This window comes from Lipotes vexillifer, unplaced genomic scaffold (genome assembly GCF_000442215.2).
Source record: "Lipotes vexillifer unplaced genomic scaffold, Lipotes_vexillifer_v1.1 scaffold566, whole genome shotgun sequence".
In the NCBI taxonomy this organism is placed as follows: Eukaryota; Metazoa; Chordata; class Mammalia; order Artiodactyla; family Lipotidae; genus Lipotes; species Lipotes vexillifer.
Window position 1 is genome coordinate 876,046 of NW_006799689.1, and position 17,763 is coordinate 893,808.

Below are 17,763 nucleotides of genomic sequence, written 5' to 3' on the forward strand. Positions count from 1 at the left end.
TTTCCCTAAAAATGATCTTTAAAAAGCAATTACACCTTTTTTGCCCTAAGGAGGGCTTTCTAACATATGAGTTCCCAAGTACTTTGCTCTAGAAATAATGACTACCTACAACAAAATTAGGAAAGAAAAAGATTTAAAAACTTCTAAGGGCAACAGCATTATCCAAGTCAGCAGGATCAGAGGAGGAAAAATGTCTTGATAAAGAGCTAAGGATATGAAAGGCAGTCTTGGAACGTATCAAAAAGTACTCCAATCTAGGCACCAAAAGCCTGGAAGAAGATCATGGTTTTAAATGAAATTAGCAGACTTTAAACAGCTGAAGTTGTAGCTCACAAAAACAGTAAATATGAAAACATATAATGAAGTAAGTCAAATGTAGATGTACAGTGCACAAATACACATCACCCTTAAAACAGACTTATAAATCATAGATATGTGACTTGTAAAGAAATGAATTAGTAATTCTCGTTACTAACGAGAATTCTCGTTACCTAACAAAAATTAACAGACTAGTCAAACTTTTTAAAAAGCATATACTCTCTTTTCTTCTTTATTTTCTAAGAAACAATGCTAAACACACATGTGCCAGAGCATGAATCTAAATATCTAAATAAGACTCTCAAAGGAAGAGAGATAATCACAACGATTGTTTCCAAAGAAGATGCAAACCCATAGAAACAGAGGTGAATATATGTGCTTCACGTGGACGTTTCCCTCTTTATATGGCTAAAATTTTAGGAACTATGCCTATAATGTATTTTTCAAACAATTCACTTCAAAACATTAAACATTAAAAATGTCAAAATTTAAAGGTTTATTGTTTGTGAAATACTTTATAATCAACTTAAGACTACCAGTAATTCCATTAAAGCAATAGGAAGCTACGATAGATGAACCTTTTTGCTTTTAAAATAAAAAGGAGGTCTTCCAATTAACCCCCAGACATGCATTTATCTCCAATTCTTACAGGAAAGCCTACAAAAATTGAAATAAAGGTATAAAAGTTATAAACATACAAGGAAACAATACAGAAGGGAAAACAATAGGAGACACAATATGCCAGCAAATTTTGGGGGGATGAAAACTACATAGAGTAGTAGCAACCAATTAACAGAGAAAAATAAGCTGATGCTCAGGAACTGGGGCAGTGGGCGGAGGTAGGGGTAGGGGTAATGGGTGTGATAAAAACAGAAGAATGGCTGATAGTCCGTGTAAGCAGCAGTTATTAGACCTCTTGGCCCCCTCGCCAGCTTATGCAGGCAGGTGACTGACACTAACACGGACAGTAGTTTACTCCCTGAAAATATTAAACCAGAGAGGTCCTGGACTCTGGAGCACTGGCTAACACAAAGAGCTTGTACTGGATAAGTCTACATACTGAATGCTGGAGCCCCAAAGGCTATTCCTACATTCTGCTCCAAGAACACTGGCAGCAAGTTCTTACCCCATACATAGGCAGAGGATTCTTAAGAGTCTTCTCTAGAAAAGATATAAAGTTCCAGAAGAAAGTCCTATAGAAACTGACATTTGGACATTCCCCAACAAAAGCACCAACTCTCTTGATTCTTCTATAGCTGAGCTCACCAACCAGTAAAGCCTGGGCTCATGCTGGGATGCTCAATCCATTCTCTAGTACTTTACTCGTAAATATGAGTAGACACTGAGGATCGCCATGTACTAAGGAAGGCCTCCAACTGGAAAGACTGAGGCCAAAGCAAACAGCAAAAATGAGCTCAGAAGAGACTAAAACAACGCAGAGTAGAAGACAAATTTAAGATGCCTATAATTAATTCCCCAAGGAGAACAGATAGTGCATTCGTGAAACAATAATAGGATCCCAAGAATAAAACAAAAGAACAAAAAGTGTTCTTCAAAATTAAAAAATATGAAGTCATATATTTTTAAAACTCAATTTAAGGGCTAGAAATCAAAGAACTTCCCCGAGAAAGGTGCCAGAGAGAGAGAAAATTAGAGGGGAAAAAAGTTATGAAAATAAAGAGGATCAATCCAGAAGATCTAACAACCAGTTAGCAGCAATTCCAGAAAGAGAACATAGAAAAAAAAAGGGGCACAAAAATCATCAAAGATATTAAATCCAAGAAACCAAACAACGTGTCTAGAAGGGAGGAATGTGAACTTCTCACTGGGTTGAGAGAGCTGCCACGGGCTCAGCACAGGGAGAGCAAGCCGCCCAGCGCATTTCACTGCAGAGTTTCAGAACAGCAGAGATAGAGAGATGAGCCCAAAGGTTCCAAGGGGTAAAGAACCAGAAATCAAAACAGCACAGGGCCTCTCACTGGCAAAAAAAAAAAAGAAAGAAAGAAAAAGAAAATGAAACAATAACTTCAAATTTCTGAGGGAAGATTATTTCTAACACACACATCTATACTACATTAGTTTCCCATGTCTGCCATAATATCACTACCACCAAGTGGGTGGCTTAAAACAACAGCCATTTAGCGTGCCACAGTTGAGAGTGTGGCCAGGCCCCCCTTCCTGAGGGCTGTGGGAGAGAAGCGCTTCTGTGCTTCCTCCAGCTCCTGGGGGCTGTCGGCACTCTGACTCGTGGCTATCACTCCAGCCTCTGCCTCCGCTGTGACACTGCCCCTTCTGCTTCTGCCTGTCAGATCTCCCATGTATCTCTTACAAGGACACTTGTCACTGGACTTAGGGCCCATGAAGATAATTCAGTATGATCTTTTCATCTCAACATCCTTAACTTAATTACACCTGCAAAGACCCTTTTCCCAAATAAGGTACATCACAGCTTCCAGGTATCAGGACGTGGACTTATTTCGGGGGCCACCATTCAACCCACTACATATATCTAGCCAATGCATCAATTAAAAATGAGGATACCCAAATACGTTCCCAGAAAGCTACTAGTAAATGTAACCTCATCAAAATGAGGGAGAAAGCCAAGAGAAAATAAGACATTTAGTCCAAGAAACAGAGACTACTGCACAGGGAAGAGGCAAAAGGAATTCCCAGGACAGTGATAAAGCAAAGTTGAAAATAGACAGTGCCTAGCAGGTAAAAAACAATCAGTCTGGATTGTAGCAGGGTGACCATGAAGAAAACAGTACTGAGAAGGGTTTAAGAGTTCATTTGAAGAGTGTAGCAAGCCTTTGGTGCATAAAATGAAGCAAATGTTAATTCCAAGAAAACAAAAACTGTAAGGAAATAAAGAAAATAATATTATCATATATTACTTGGCTTAGCAGTGAACAATGTTTACATTGAATACTGATTTAGCCAAAAACATAAATATACTATATTGGAAGGACCGAGTATGAGATGTATGGGGTCGAAGGAATGTTAAGAATGCCAATTCTTTACCTTCCATAAAAGATAATATCTAATACTGATAACAAAACAGTATGAATATTATTTAATATATGGAGGTAAACACTAGAAGAAAGATCTATTACCTTGGGGTGAACAGACAAGACAAGGGGTAGAGGGGGATGGGGAAGGGTATTTTATTTAGTCATAGTTCCCCTTTGGAGCAGTGTTCCTATTGCGTTGAAAACAAAATTAAAAAAAAAAAAATTAATGCAGCAAAAAAGAAAAGGTTCTGAGAAAAGTAACTTGTTCAGGGCCATAACATAGCTAAGAAACGTTTGTCACAATGTCTCAAAGTTTCTAATATCTTGCAGGAGTATGGAAATTCTTGAAACAGGGTTCTTAAATTCCCAAGTCACATGTCTTCCTAAGGATTCAAAAACAGACAAACAAATAAACCAACCAACCACACACAACACCAAGAGCACTCCTGAGGTATACTGACAGTAATGGACCCGACCTCTATGTTAGATTATTACCACTCTACCCAGCTTTGCTTAATATAACACGACTGGCTCTTGTTTGTTTTGAACTTTAATGTCATAGCCACCGGGTAAAGGGGCTGAAGATATGAAGGTCTTTCTAGATTGGTATCTTGACAGATAGCTGCCAGTAAATCCAGTTTATATGTGGATGGACGCTAAAGATTTCACAATATTAGAAATAAGAGATTAAAAGCCTGTGTTCTGAATACCATTATGCTCAGAAAAGAGACACCAATGAGCAACTTCCATAAAATCTCTTCTGTCAGACTGTATGAGGAGAGAAGGAGCATTTATTAGGCAAATGTGTAGCAGCAGTGGTGCTAGGATAAGGTGAAATAAGAGAAAAAGAGAAAAAAATCTTATTCTCTACTTAATTAACGTCCTCCTTTATCCAGTCCATTAATACATGACTCATTTCCGATAGTGTTTTGGCACACCAAACCTATTCCCACCTTGGCCTTCCCTCCTTCTCTTCAATTGCCTTAAAAGTCCACCTATTTCAAGTAACCTACATAGACTTAACTGATCTATGTCCTAAATGAATAATATAGGTTACTTTGAAATTCTCCCCACAGATGGAAATAGCCACTTAATTTATAGTCTATTGTACCTAGTGTAATTGATGATAATAGTCTAGACATACTAATTGAGAATTTGTATGTTGTCATGTTAATCTCGTTTACTTATTTACTTGAGATCATGTGTCTGTCTGAATTGTAAGCCTTTAAAAGATACAAGGATAGCACCTGGTACAAATAGGTACTTTACGTTTTTCCATAAGTATAAAATCAAAATGAAAAACATTTTTAAAAGAAAAAAATGTTGGGCTTCCATGGTGGCGCAGTGGTTGAGAGTCCGCCTGCCAATGCAGGGGACGCGTGCCCCGTTCTGGGGGGATCCCACATGCCGCGGAGCGGCTGGGCCCGTGAGCCATGGCCGCGGGGCCTGCGCGTCCGGAGCCTGTGCTCCGCAATGGGAGAGGCCACAGCGGTGAGAGGCCCGGGTACCGAAAAAAGAAAAAAAAAAAAAAAGAAAAAAAAAAAAAAAGAAAAAAAAAAAAAAAGAAAAAAAAAAAAAAAGAAAAAAAAAAAAAAAGAAAAAAAAAAAAAAAGAAAAAAAAAAAAAAAAAGAAAGAAAGAAAAAAATGTGCCAGGGTAGCACTGGTGTGGGATAGGTAGTTCTAGAAACAAATTACTTTTAAAGTAAAGCCACTTTGGTTTAAATCTCAAGGAATTTTTGACCTTGTCTCAGATTAATACCATGCCTGTGATCACTGAAGTAGAAAAAAAGAAGGTCAAGGGCAAAAGAGCAAATGGTAACAAAGAAAATGCAATAATTCCACTGAAAAGAACCCTTCATGTATTTTCATAACTCATGAAAAAACTAATCCCAAAGCAAAAACAAATGCTTCTATTAAAACTTACTTTGAAACCAACGAGGAAAAGGGGAAAAAAAGTCTTTCCTTTTCCATTGCCCCATTAGCTCTTTCTCATCCAATGCTGCTGGATCTTTCTCCAGTTCTTACAGTAAAATATCATTACATCACAAGTGAGAACAGAACACAGTCTGTTAGACTTTTTAACTAAAAAGTACAAATCCCCATACACAGTATTCATGTGTTCATAATTACTTCTGACAAACACTTTAAAAAGGCAGCACCAGTGAGCACCACATTTACATAAATATACAAAATTTGAGTCCTTTGGTATTCAAGAGATCAGCAAAGTATAAACAGCTTAGAAAATTTCTGTCAAAATTAGGTAAAATGGCCACTTCATCAAGAAACTTGAAAAATACTTCAACACTAGGCTAGCATGAAATTTCTAAATGCTCTTCTTGCCAGAGTTCCTATTGTCTTCCCAAAATACAAACAAAAAACTTACGAAAGCAACTCTAGTTTCCTGATTGAAGTACTCTTTGTTGGCCATAGAAACCAAGCCATCAAATGCAACTATGTACTTTGCTTTAATTAAAAAAAAAAACACACAGCCCTTCTGAGAGTAAAGCACATTTCAGAACCTTTCACCTGGTACAGTAAAAAGAAAGCTAGTGGGGTTCATAGGTCAAAAGGCTGGAGAAGCAGAGATTCATGCCAAAGATCATGAAAAGTATTTATGTTCTTCATCTCCCAAACAGCCAAGTATCATCAAAGCTGCCTCAGCACAAGGATGAATTCTCACCATATTTCCCAAAGCTCCAATTCTTCATTTTAGAAGTTACACACCATCACAATTACCGCTGTGGGTAACAGTCTCAATTGAAGCTGTATCCCTCACTTAGTCTTTTACAAAATGCACAAAACGCAGGATTTCAGATAGGAGAGAGAGACTGCTCTGTCTCTAAAAAATTTACCTGAATCTACTGGTTCCTGAGTTCTAACAACATCTATAACTGGCAACTTCCATACTGAATAAGTCATCATGAAATTTAAGAATACAAGCTTTTAAATTAGGCTGTGGGCATGTAGACATTTTAATAAAATATGAAAGAAAAAAAAAACCAACCCTATAATTTTATAGTATGCTTTTTCACCTCAAAACTCTTAAGAGCTGACATCTGATGCACTGAATCCTATCTAACGGTCTTACCTGTTTGGCTTTTGAGTTCTTCCCAGTCAAACTTTTCTCATTTGTGCTTCCATCCATCCCTCTGAGAACACTGATGAAATCTTTCTTGGAAACAGTTGATATCAGCTTAGCACGCTTTCTAATAGAGCCTCCAGCTTCTTTAACCTTTTCATCAACGTTCTTTTGATGCTTTTGAACAGCATTAAATAATTGCACCACACCCCTATAGAACATAAATGACCAGAGCAATGTAGTTAAGTAACAATTACACTAGAACACAAACTCTGAGGACAGAAACAATGTATTTTCACTGCTCAGAAAAGAGGCACTAATTTAATAGGCACTCAAGTGAAAAGCGTTGAATAAATCTGAAAAATGAACATACATTTCAATGAATGAATATAAATTTCTGAATAGAGAATAAATATATGTGGATTGATTTGTGATTTTTTTTCAGCTTTAGTCTTTCTAAATCAACTTTTGTACAAGTAGAACTAAGAATCAGAACTAAGATGTTTTAACACAAACATCTACTTCTCAAAATATAAAGGCTTTACAGTGTAAATGGAATGAGCACAGCCTTTATTTACAGTTAGCTGTCTAATCATCTGATGCTAGGAAAGATTTTCTGGATCTCAATTTCATCTGTAAATGGGAAAAACAATACTCAAGAAGCTTAAAAAGTATTCAGCTATGTTTCCTGCAACTTTTATAAGACTAATTAAAAAATATATTTTTTGAAGTACTTTGTGCTATAGTTAAACTCACCGAAAGATAAACTCTGAAGATTAAGAACTGTCATGTCCATTATAGTAGCCACGAGCCACACGTAGCTAGCGAACACACAAAATATGGCCAGTGTGAACTGCAATGTGCTCCAAGTTTAAAATACACACTGGATTTTGAAGACTCAGTATGAAAAAGAGAATTTTGAAATCTTTTTAATAATTGTTTTATATTGATTACATGCTGAAATAATAATTTGACTATATTGAGTTAAATGTATTATTTAAATTAATTTCACCTCTTTATACTTTTTTCAATGTGGCTATAAGAAAATTTTAAATTACACACGTGGATCACATTATATTTCTACTGGACAGCAATGATTTAGACCATTAACATCCCTTCCAGCTCTAAAATTCTATAACCTATTAATTTTCCTGCTCTAATCATCACTGGCAGAGGCAATCCGCCACAGGCCCTGAGCATCCCTGCACGTTCTTGCTGGGTTCTTCAAGAATGCAAGGCCCCGACTGCTCTTTACCCAGGCCATTTCTCAGGGTTGTGTTTGCAGTAAGCAACCTTGAAAGATGAGGTAATGTCTCCCCCCGGACAAAGAGTAGGCTTGTTACCATTCACCATAAAAGCAACAGACTCCCAGGTACAGAGTTCCTCTCCTGTAACACAACCCACCACAGGCACAGGCATCCATCTAGGGCACCTGCGCTGCCCCCGTGGGACACAGGGAACCAGTGGGAACGTGAAGCTCTGGCTACTGCTTTTGCCGTGAGTAACAAAGTCCTTTGTCTCTGGCCCACAAGCCTCTTGTCTCCTGCCAGCATCGAAGAAACTTTACCAAGCTGGCTTATTTGTTTATAAGGAGGGTAAAATTCCATACCCTTCACGGCAGGGCTGGGACCAAAGTGAGGAGAGTGAGATGCCCAGGGTACAAACTGTAAGGAGGCACTTATTCTCTGGCACTAATCCTGCACTCTTCTAAGCTCGGCATGGGTATTAATTATTCAATTCTCAGAGAAATCCTATAGGGTAGGTATAATATTCTCTCCTTTTTCTAAGGAAAAATAAACTGAGACAGAGAGAAAGTAAGTAAATGCCCAAGGACACCCAGCTAGTCAGCCAGTGTGCGGGGACAGGTCAGCAGTCTGGCTCTACTGCTCCCTCTTACCCATGCAGCCTCACTGTCTTACTGTACAACACCCAGATGGACTGTTGTAGGCAAACAGGACATTTAAGGGAATTCCACTAAATGTAATTGCTATATTCTTTAAGCAGCAACCCAACTCTTACCTCCACCGTGGAGCCTGCTGCAACTCCCCTACAGTCTCCCATCATATGTTCCTAACACATCAGACGTACCTTTATTTACAAAGAGACTAGAACTCCTATCCATAAGTGGGCAAAAACCATGCAGCAGCCACCAGATTCTATTTGTCTTTGAACACAGAGGGCAACAAATGAATGTTTGGTGTCAATGATAAAAAAAAATGCTGAGTGAAAGGACAGCACGAAGCTGCTATAATGTGTAATTTGTGACGTCATATAGTGCCAAATAACAAAAATAATCATCTAGCGCCAAAATTTAAGACAAACATCCTAAAAGAAATGCAGTAAGAGGTCTGATTATACTGTTCTTGTGACTATAAAATACAAGATGATATGAAATAGGTTCATACCAAATATCCACTTAACACGTTATATTCTTGCCTCATGAGACCTCCAAAATCTGTGGTTGAATCCAGTATTAAATAGGCAGAGGCTCAGATATAAATCACTTGGCTCTGAGAAGGCAGACCTTAAGAATCAAAGCTAGTCAGAAATGGATCACTCCACAGCTTTAGAGTACTTATTTTTTAAAGGGCAAGAACACTGTCTTACCTCGTTGCAATTCTCTGAAGATTTCTCTCTGTTTCTTTGTCTTTGACAACATCTGGCTTTACTCTGCACATCATTTCCCATTCCCGCTTCTTATCAAGCTGTGTTATAAATATTGTTATGTGAAAGAATATTAGGCATTTTTGAAAGTGCAGCATACTTTGATATGATACTCTGTGAAAGGACAAAGGTAATAAATCATTCTGGCTTAGTTTGTCATAGGGACTTTCAAAAACCCACACTTTCAGGGGTTCGGCTCAGGGAGCCTGTGGTTAGCACTCTGAGTGTCATGTGAGAGGCAGCAAGTGAGCTGACGGCAGGCTCTCTGACAGCAGGGGCCTGGAGAGCCGCCAGCGCAAAGAGCCCGGGCAGGACAAGGCAGGGTGTGCACAGCCCCGTTCCCGCCCTGCCTTCACCAGATCCTCGGAGGGGAGCATCAGCAAGGCTCCAAACTACCCTCTTCCATAACCACAAGTTTAAATACCGTTTCTCTTTATTTTTAGAAACTGACTTCCTCAGCAGTCAGAACTATTAAGAATTTGTATCAGCTCTGAAAAGAATAGCGTCATATCCAGATATACCCTGTTTATACAGTGACTATTTTTCTTTTCTCTTATGGCACATCTGACCAATATCCTTGCCAAATATGGCATATCAGTCACAAACTACAACAAATTGATTCTTTGCTATAATGCAGAAACAGAAAGGGATCAGGAGATAAGGAAATCTCAAAGACAACACAATCTAATTCAAAACTGTTTTCCGGGGGGTATCCTGGTCTCAGGTACCCGATTTGATACGTGGCTTCTCCAGGTCCCCTCCTCGGGCCAACCTAACACCAGTATCAAATATACTGAAATGATGAACTAATCACCAAGAAGCTGATGAACATCAAAACCAGTAAGAACCAGTGGAAACAAGTCTCCTTTTATCTTTTCCTTTTCTCCATTCATTTAATCTCTCATTTTGTATTAATAAAAACATCTGATCACGGTAAAACCAAATCTTTGCTCTTGGTATCAAGATTACTCTGATTCCTTTTTAAAGGAGTAGATTCTTCCCCAAATCATGTAATTTATTTTAACTATCATGAAATTCATTATCAGACTATGCCAGAAATAAAAAAATCTTACTTTTAAAGCTGTTGATTCTTAATTTTCTATTGTACCCAGGGGATAACAGGCATGCAGGATCCCAAAATATTTTTTAACTTTGAAACGTACTTTTATACTTATGATTAGAAATAATTAGCCAATATTCTGGAAACCAGTAATATTTAACATTAAAAAACGATGATAATTTACATACACTCTACCCAGAAATATACAGAGTGTTTGTGGCTGCTGTGTTGTGTTTCTGGTATCCACACGTGTGCTTTCATGCATTATGTGGACAGTATCATCTCTAGCACTCAAAGCTTTGGCCTAGAGCAGAGTTACAGACTCGTTTCTGTTGGCTTCAAAATGCTGTTCTCACTGGAACACGAGGACTACAGGTAACTAAGGATTAAAGCCTCTTCTAGATTTTGCCAGATAGAAAACAAAGATTCAAATTTTCAGTTGAAAAGCTATCAGTAAGATTTAGAAATAAAACTGATCTTAAATAAAGTACAATGAGAATATCGAATTAATAAAAGAGCACGTTGTTTCTAAGAGCAACACTTGAAAAGTTCCATCTTTATATAGCCTCTTACAGAGAGCCAACCAGTATTAGGAACAAAGTAAACATTCATCTTGAAACAAGATAAGGGGATGGTGAACTTAAAAGGAAATAAATGCCATTGAAATCTATTTTTCTTTCATTTTTACCCATAACATAACTCTTGGAAATGAGTACTTTTATATTGTCAGTACGACTGTAGAAAGTTATTTTTCTCTCATTAAAAAATAATACCTATTTCAGTAACCAAATATTTTTAGACATAGAAATACCTCATCAGGGGACATAAAACCTTATTACTGCTTCTCTATCTCCTCTGTAATACACAACAGCAAACTTAAGTCCAACTTTTGGCCTTTCCCTTTCATTAGTAGGTGGCACTAGTCTAACTTCTTCCCCCAGTGGTTTAACAAAAGGTACCAGGAACTCAAGTTTATCCAACAGTGAAAAAGTTTGTTTTCAGAACTGCAACCAACCCCTGACAATGACATCATCAAAGATTTATACCATAAAACAGATTTTGAGGAAAAAGTAACTAACATGATTCTATTAGTCCAGAATTAATAAAGTTAGTATCTGGACAGCTAAGTTGAATAAGATATTCAAACCCAGGAGTCACTGTCACATGTATAACTACTTGATTTTAAAAGGATAAATTTCCTTGGCGTTTACATTTCTATTGCTTTGCTTAGATGAACAAAAAGTGAACATGCTCAACAGAATGATTCAGACTAGATTTCTGAACACAACCTTGGTTATGCACCCTCACATAAAACGCAAGTTACAAACTGTAATGTTAATTGGACCAACACTGCAGGGAACAATCTGGTGCAGATAAGAACTAGACTAGACAACCTCATCTACAGAACAACTGGTAGGACACACCTGTTTTCTTTTCTCTAGTCTCTCTTGCTTTAACTTCTCTTTTTCCTTTTTCAGCTCCTTGTTTCTGACCAGAATGGTGGGTTTACTTTTAGGAGTCTTCTTGTTAAGGATTTTAGCCATGGCATCTGCCCAGCCCACGCTAGTTCCAACACTAGCTTCTACAGCACTTTCACTGCCATCGCCACAGGGCTCAGCTTCATCCTCATTGTCAGCTTCCACTGCTTCTTCACCAGAGGAAAAGGGATCCTTTTCCGATCCACAGCTTCCTACAGAACCTAAGAGGAGAAACAAATTAAACTTTAAAACCAGAGGCAGGCCTTGGCAAGGCCATGGCAAGACCCCGGGGGCCCTTCCTAAGGCTAACGGTTCTCCATCAGTCTCCATTCTTGCAAGAGGAGTCTTTTCCGAGTCCCACAGCTGCAGTGATGGCGGAGAATGGCAGGACCCTCCATCCTACTGCCATCCTCCCCCAAAGACCTGGCCCAGCCATGTGGACGGGGAGGCCGCAGGCTTCAGCACCCAGGACCCAGGGAGTAGAAAAAAATCCAACAGCCCCACCACGTCTTGTCATCAAGGTGGTGACAGACGCTGACATGGTGCCAGTGCAGAGTGTGTTCAAATCCCCAGGCTTTGTGTCATTAAACTACTTGAAGAGACTAATGAAGGTTACTTTAAAAACAAATAACAACAAAAACTTTAATCTGTCAAAATGGTATAGTGATCCCATGGCACAGAGAAGTCAGATTAAGTTCTCTGAGGGCTTTGGCCCAGATGTTTAAAATTCTGAATTTGTGTGCAGAAAAATCTAAAAACCAACTTCCTTTTATAGAATCTGCATATGACATTAATCAACTGGGGTGTTTCAACATTTCTGAAAAATAATCTAATGAAGTGATACGTGCCCAGGGTTTAACTGCACTGCTGGGTGACTGAGTGAAAATATCAAGTTCTGGGTTGAAGATACAAATTCATATACTGTTGAATTTTCTCATGCAGAACCACCAAAACAAGCATATACAGGTTACCAGCAAACTATGTCATCATGTAAGATTCAAATGGCTGGGATCAGAGGAGTGGCCTAAACAACAATCCAATTGGTGACCTTACTCAAAAATCAACTTGCCAAGAAGCTCTGGGTACTTTTAAGTTTTGCAGCCTATCTCAAATTCTGAAGCTCACTGTACTTTAACAACAAGAACACAAGCGCCAGCACAGTGTGTGGGTAACTATATGATCCAGAGCCTTCTGAAGAGCTTCTGCTTTGCTCTTCAGAAACCTATGGAACTATTAGGAAATACTTCAAAAGTAGTTTTATGTCAGCTTATGGCTACGATCAAAGTGAAAGGAACTGAATGTGTACTCAGCTCTTCAATTCTGAGTGATCATCCCTAAACTCTTGACTTTAAGCCATGAATTAAGAGAACTGCTGAAAAGACCTGACTTTTAGCTAGTCATCATTATATTTGCTTTTTGGTATTACTTTTGCATAAACCTTTTTTTTTTTTTTTTTCCATGGGCCTCTCACTGTCGTGGCCTCTCCCGTTGCGGAGCACAGGCTCCGGACGCGCAGGCTCAGCGGCCACGGCTCACAGGGCCCAGCCGCCCCGCGGCATGTGGGATCCTCCCGGACCGGGGCACGAACCCATGTCTCCTCCACCGGCAGGCGGACTCTCAACCACTGCGCCACCAGGGAAGCCCCAATACCTTTATTTTTTAATTGTTGAGAATTCATTAAATAAAAGGATGGAAAACTAAACATTTAACATATTGAAACTAAACTTGTAACATATTAGAAAAAAGCAAATAAAAATATATAAAACAAAACATTTTATACACATATAAAAATGAGCCTCAAGCATAGGAGTAAAAAATGAAGTATCTTTGGGCATCCCTGGTGGCGCAGTGGTTGAGAGTCCGCCTGCCGATGCAGGGGACACGGGTTCGTGCCCCGGTCCAGGAAGATCCCACATGCCGGGGAGCGGCTGGGCCCGTGAGCCATGGCCGCTGAGCCTGCGCGTCCGGAGCCTGTGCTCCGCAACGGGAGAGGCCACAGCAGTGAGAGGCCCGTGTACCGCAAAAAAAAAAAAAAAAAAAAATGAAGTATCTTCGAAAACTTAACAGAACAATACATAAACTAGAGTTGAACACAGAGAGCAAAATAATACTTTATATTTTGAAAAAGCATGATCTTAAAACATAAAGTATGTTAATGGTATCAAAAAATATTAAAGGAAATGATAAAGCAAGAATCACTAATAATTCTACTGCCCTAATGTGCTGCATATTTCTTAATAAAGAGAAAGAATTTTTTTAAGAGAAATTAATTTGCCACGTATTTAATTTGAAGCCTCCTCTGTATCCTGTACGCTGGGCAAATTTAAGAAATCTGAGAACAGGACTAGGATTTGATATGCAAATCTAAGGAGATGTAAGAAATCTTACTGCCTGCAATATAAGAAAAGGTATCTAAATTTTGCCAAACAAAAGCTGAAAGCACTATCATTCAATGAAAATCTGGGTTTCTGCTATATACCAGATTCCAGAGTCACATTATTTTTCCCCCAGAAGCATCTGCTAGGATCAGTGTTCCCTGGAAAGTAGGTTGAGAAACAAAGTTTGGAGAACGTAGGTAGCTGAAAAACATATATGTTAATATTGCAATATGTTTATTCCTCAGTCAGCAGCACTAGACAGGCACGAATAACAAAATAAACAATTCTTTGAAAAGTACTTCTTCTAAGGAAGCATTTATCCAAATGTAAAGAGGCACAACAGCTTACAAGCCTGCGTCAATGAAGAATCTCTGAGTGATTAAAAGCAGAAGTCTTTACTAGCTCCTGGTAAAATGTCAAAACTACAACACTGACATCTAGTGTTTTGTCCTGATGAATTCACACACAAATTGCAGCGAATTTCAGTTTCCCCTACACTGGAAAGGCAGCCAAAGGCTTTCTGGTTGTGTAAGCCACTCCAATTTCTCCATTTCTAAACGCTGGCTATTTTTCTTTGGTGTGTTTCTTATCCAGCCTGACTACCACAACATGCATGTGATGGACACAATAAATCCATGACGTTTTATAACACCATTTCATACAACCTGCACTTATCCCACCAATTAAAAAAAAAAAATCCCAGAATAACTTACTGAAGTCATAATTTTTATTTTATTATTTTTTAAGACGCTCTAGCTCAGAAGTTTTTAGTCACGCATTCACTGCCAATGGAAATGATATTTTATATAAATTTAAAATGCCACTGTAATGAGGTCTTCCAGCATACTAAAAAACAGGATTTACTTCTAGGATACCAAAGATAATCACTATGCAAATCAGAAAATAGAACTGGTCCTTAAAAATTTACTGTAGCCTATGAGGACGAGATTTTTTGAATTGACCATGAACTGATATTTAAAAGAAGTTAAGTGGATGTAGATAAGCAAAAAATTCCTTTGAAGTCGTGTGTGTTATTTTAAACATTAACTCTAATTCTGCATTCTATTTTAAAAATCTGGAAATTAAGGAAGGGCTACAAAGAATGCTTACTGGAAGTAATAACTCAAGGTTCCAACAGAACTTTCTGCATTCATGGAAATGTTCTATTATCAGAGCTGCCCACTAGCCACCAGCCATAAGAGCCTACTGAGTACTTCAAATGTGGCTAGGACAGCTGAGTCACTGAATTTTTAGCTTTATTTAATTTTAATTACTTTAAATTTAAAGTGACTAGTGGCTATCATATTGGACAGGGCAGGGTTAGATCTCTGAGATAATGAGGTAGACACAGGCATTTCTCCATCTCTTGCTGCCTTTTCCCCAAACTTCCACCAGCCTTTCAAACTTGCCATCTGTCCCTGATCCCAGATATATCGTTAGCTGTTGGCAGAAAAGTGAGCTATTTACCTTAGCCTTTGAGATAAAGTTTTTAAAGAAGACTCGCAGTCCTTCAATATTTACCAAGTAATCGTGAATGAAGACGAAGGAAGGCGAAAATGAAAAATCAAATTCTCCTTGAAGAAGCCAAATGCTTAGCAGGATATATAAATCAGTTAAAACCAATTGTAAAATTTGGTTTTACAATCTGTAAAATTTGTAAGTGTTCTTCTAAAAGAAAAACAACGAAGAAAAGGGTGATTGTTTAGGGGTATCTTTTACAAAGATGATTTCAAGTTGTTTCTTAAAAGTAAAGCAAGAGTTTGAATGACAAGAGAAGGGAAAAGGCCAAAGAAATAAGTTTCTACAATGAGGCCAACTGAAAGAGGCAGGGGGCAAGATCAATGAATCTAGAACCAAAAACATCCTAGATTTGAGTCAATGCTCTGTATTAAAATTAAAACTATTATTGTAATCATCATTAATACTGACATTCCAGGCAGAAGAAACCAGCATGTCCAAAAGCATGGGAATGTCGAAGAAGGTAAGATATTTATAATATAACAAGAAGTTCACACTGGCTGAAACTGGAGATTTGGTGATTGGACCATAAGAATTGGGTATGAAAAGCTGGTTGGTTTACATAAATAAGCTGGCCTGATTTATCATCCAAGAAATAAAATATACATCAAGCCCCAAGTTCTGCACTATAGGTGTGTACTTCCAGTAAGTGGCCAAACTGCTAGTGCTTTTTTCTCTTACCACCTACCTCAAGTCCTTACTTTTAAAAAAGTTTCTCTATTGGATTAAGAAGGTTGTTCTTTTAAAATACAAATATCATCTGGGAGCATTAAGGCTATTGGTTAACCTTGATATTACTTCACACCTTTAGAATTTACTCTAAATCAAATAGAACTCTCATAAAAATTTGACTGAGATCAGCTAGCAGTGGCTAAAAAGACACAGAACTCAGGCTGCCTGATTCAATCTTATCTCCAGACAGAAATCTATGTGACTTTTCTGAAGGTTTTTATGTTCTCAACCTTAATTTCCTTGTCTGTACAAATGGCAATAAAATAGTATCTACTTCATCGGGTTTTGTGATAATTAAATGAGTTAATATATACGAAGTTATTGAAGAATGACTAGCCCATAGTAAATGTTTACATGTCAATTACACACCACACACAGGACACAAACAACGTGGCTGTGGAGAAGAGAGGAACAAAGAAGAAAAAACTCTCGTGGCTGGAATCTACAGGACATGTGAGGTGCTGAATGGGAAGCTTTAGATGATCAGTTACAGCACAGGGGTTAAGAGCTCAGATTATAAAATTAGGCAGACTTGGAGCTATGTGCTGTTTCCATTACTTCCTACCAGTGTAATCTTGGGCAGGTTACCTAATCCCTGTGTTTATTCCCTATGGGAATAAAAACAGTACCTACCTCACTGGGTTGTTATGATGATTAAATAACACAGGAAAAGCACTTAGCACAGCCCTGGCACATAGTAGGCACTAAAGAGATGACAGTAACCAGAAGACAGACAAAGATACTAAGAACCTGGGAGCCAGAGCAGGGGGGGAATCCCAAAAGCTTTAAAAAGGATGCCAAAAAACAGCAGGGAAGGGGGAATAAATTTTCCTTCCACTATAATTCTACCCACCGTCTTGGCTATCGTCTATAACCCATGCACCAGGCGTTCATGGTGAGAAGCCACCTTTGACTCTATTTCAGAAGTGGTCAATGTCTCCATCCTTCACCTTTCCGAGCACTCTAAAATATGTGTTTAGGGCTAGGTGCTATTTAAAACACTTTTTATGCGTTATCATTTAATCCTCACAATACTCTTTGAGTTGCTATTATTATTCTACTTACAAAGGGAACGGTTCTCAAGCTTAAAAAGAATGTCCAAAGTCACAAAGTTAATAAGGTAGGATGATAGGGCTGTTGATTTCTAAGGCACTACAAAGCTTTGAATCAAAGATTCAGCTCAGATTAATGTATACTGAACTAATGCAGAAAATAGTTTAATAACATTTGAATTAAAAAGGAATTTCTCTCTAGGCCACAGGTAACAGAACAGCCATTGCTCGCGCCCATTCTCATTTCGCCCCTAGGTATGCAGAGCTCTACAAAACTACTGCTCCCCACTCCAGGTGTAAACCATCTGTTCGGATCATGTCATGTGATCTTTCCTGCCCATTAGTACTTAATTTAGAATATTCAAAATTGATACTTGACAACTTTTTTTTTTTTTTTTTTTTTTTCCGGTACGCGGGCCCTCTCACTGTTGTGGCCCCTCCCGTTGCGGAGCACAGGCTCCGGACCCGCAGG

General features: G+C 38.4%; 1 protein-coding gene across 2 annotated transcripts in view; it reads right to left on the minus strand.

Moving 5' to 3' along the window:
• Positions 1 to 17,763, minus strand: part of RRP15 (ribosomal RNA processing 15 homolog) — a 48,002-nt gene that overhangs the window by 22,831 nt on the left and 7,408 nt on the right. Inside the window, exons 2-4 of one of the 2 annotated variants that reach the window (XM_007471859.1) lie at positions 11,558 to 11,832; positions 9,017 to 9,114; positions 6,419 to 6,620 (exon numbers count right to left, since the gene is read on the minus strand). In XM_007471859.1, coding sequence (XP_007471921.1) covers positions 6,419 to 6,620; positions 9,017 to 9,114; positions 11,558 to 11,832 — 575 coding nt within the window. The remainder of the gene's footprint in view (positions 1 to 6,418; positions 6,621 to 9,016; positions 9,115 to 11,557; positions 11,833 to 17,763) is intronic. The other variant, XM_007471858.1, reaches the window with a different exon arrangement.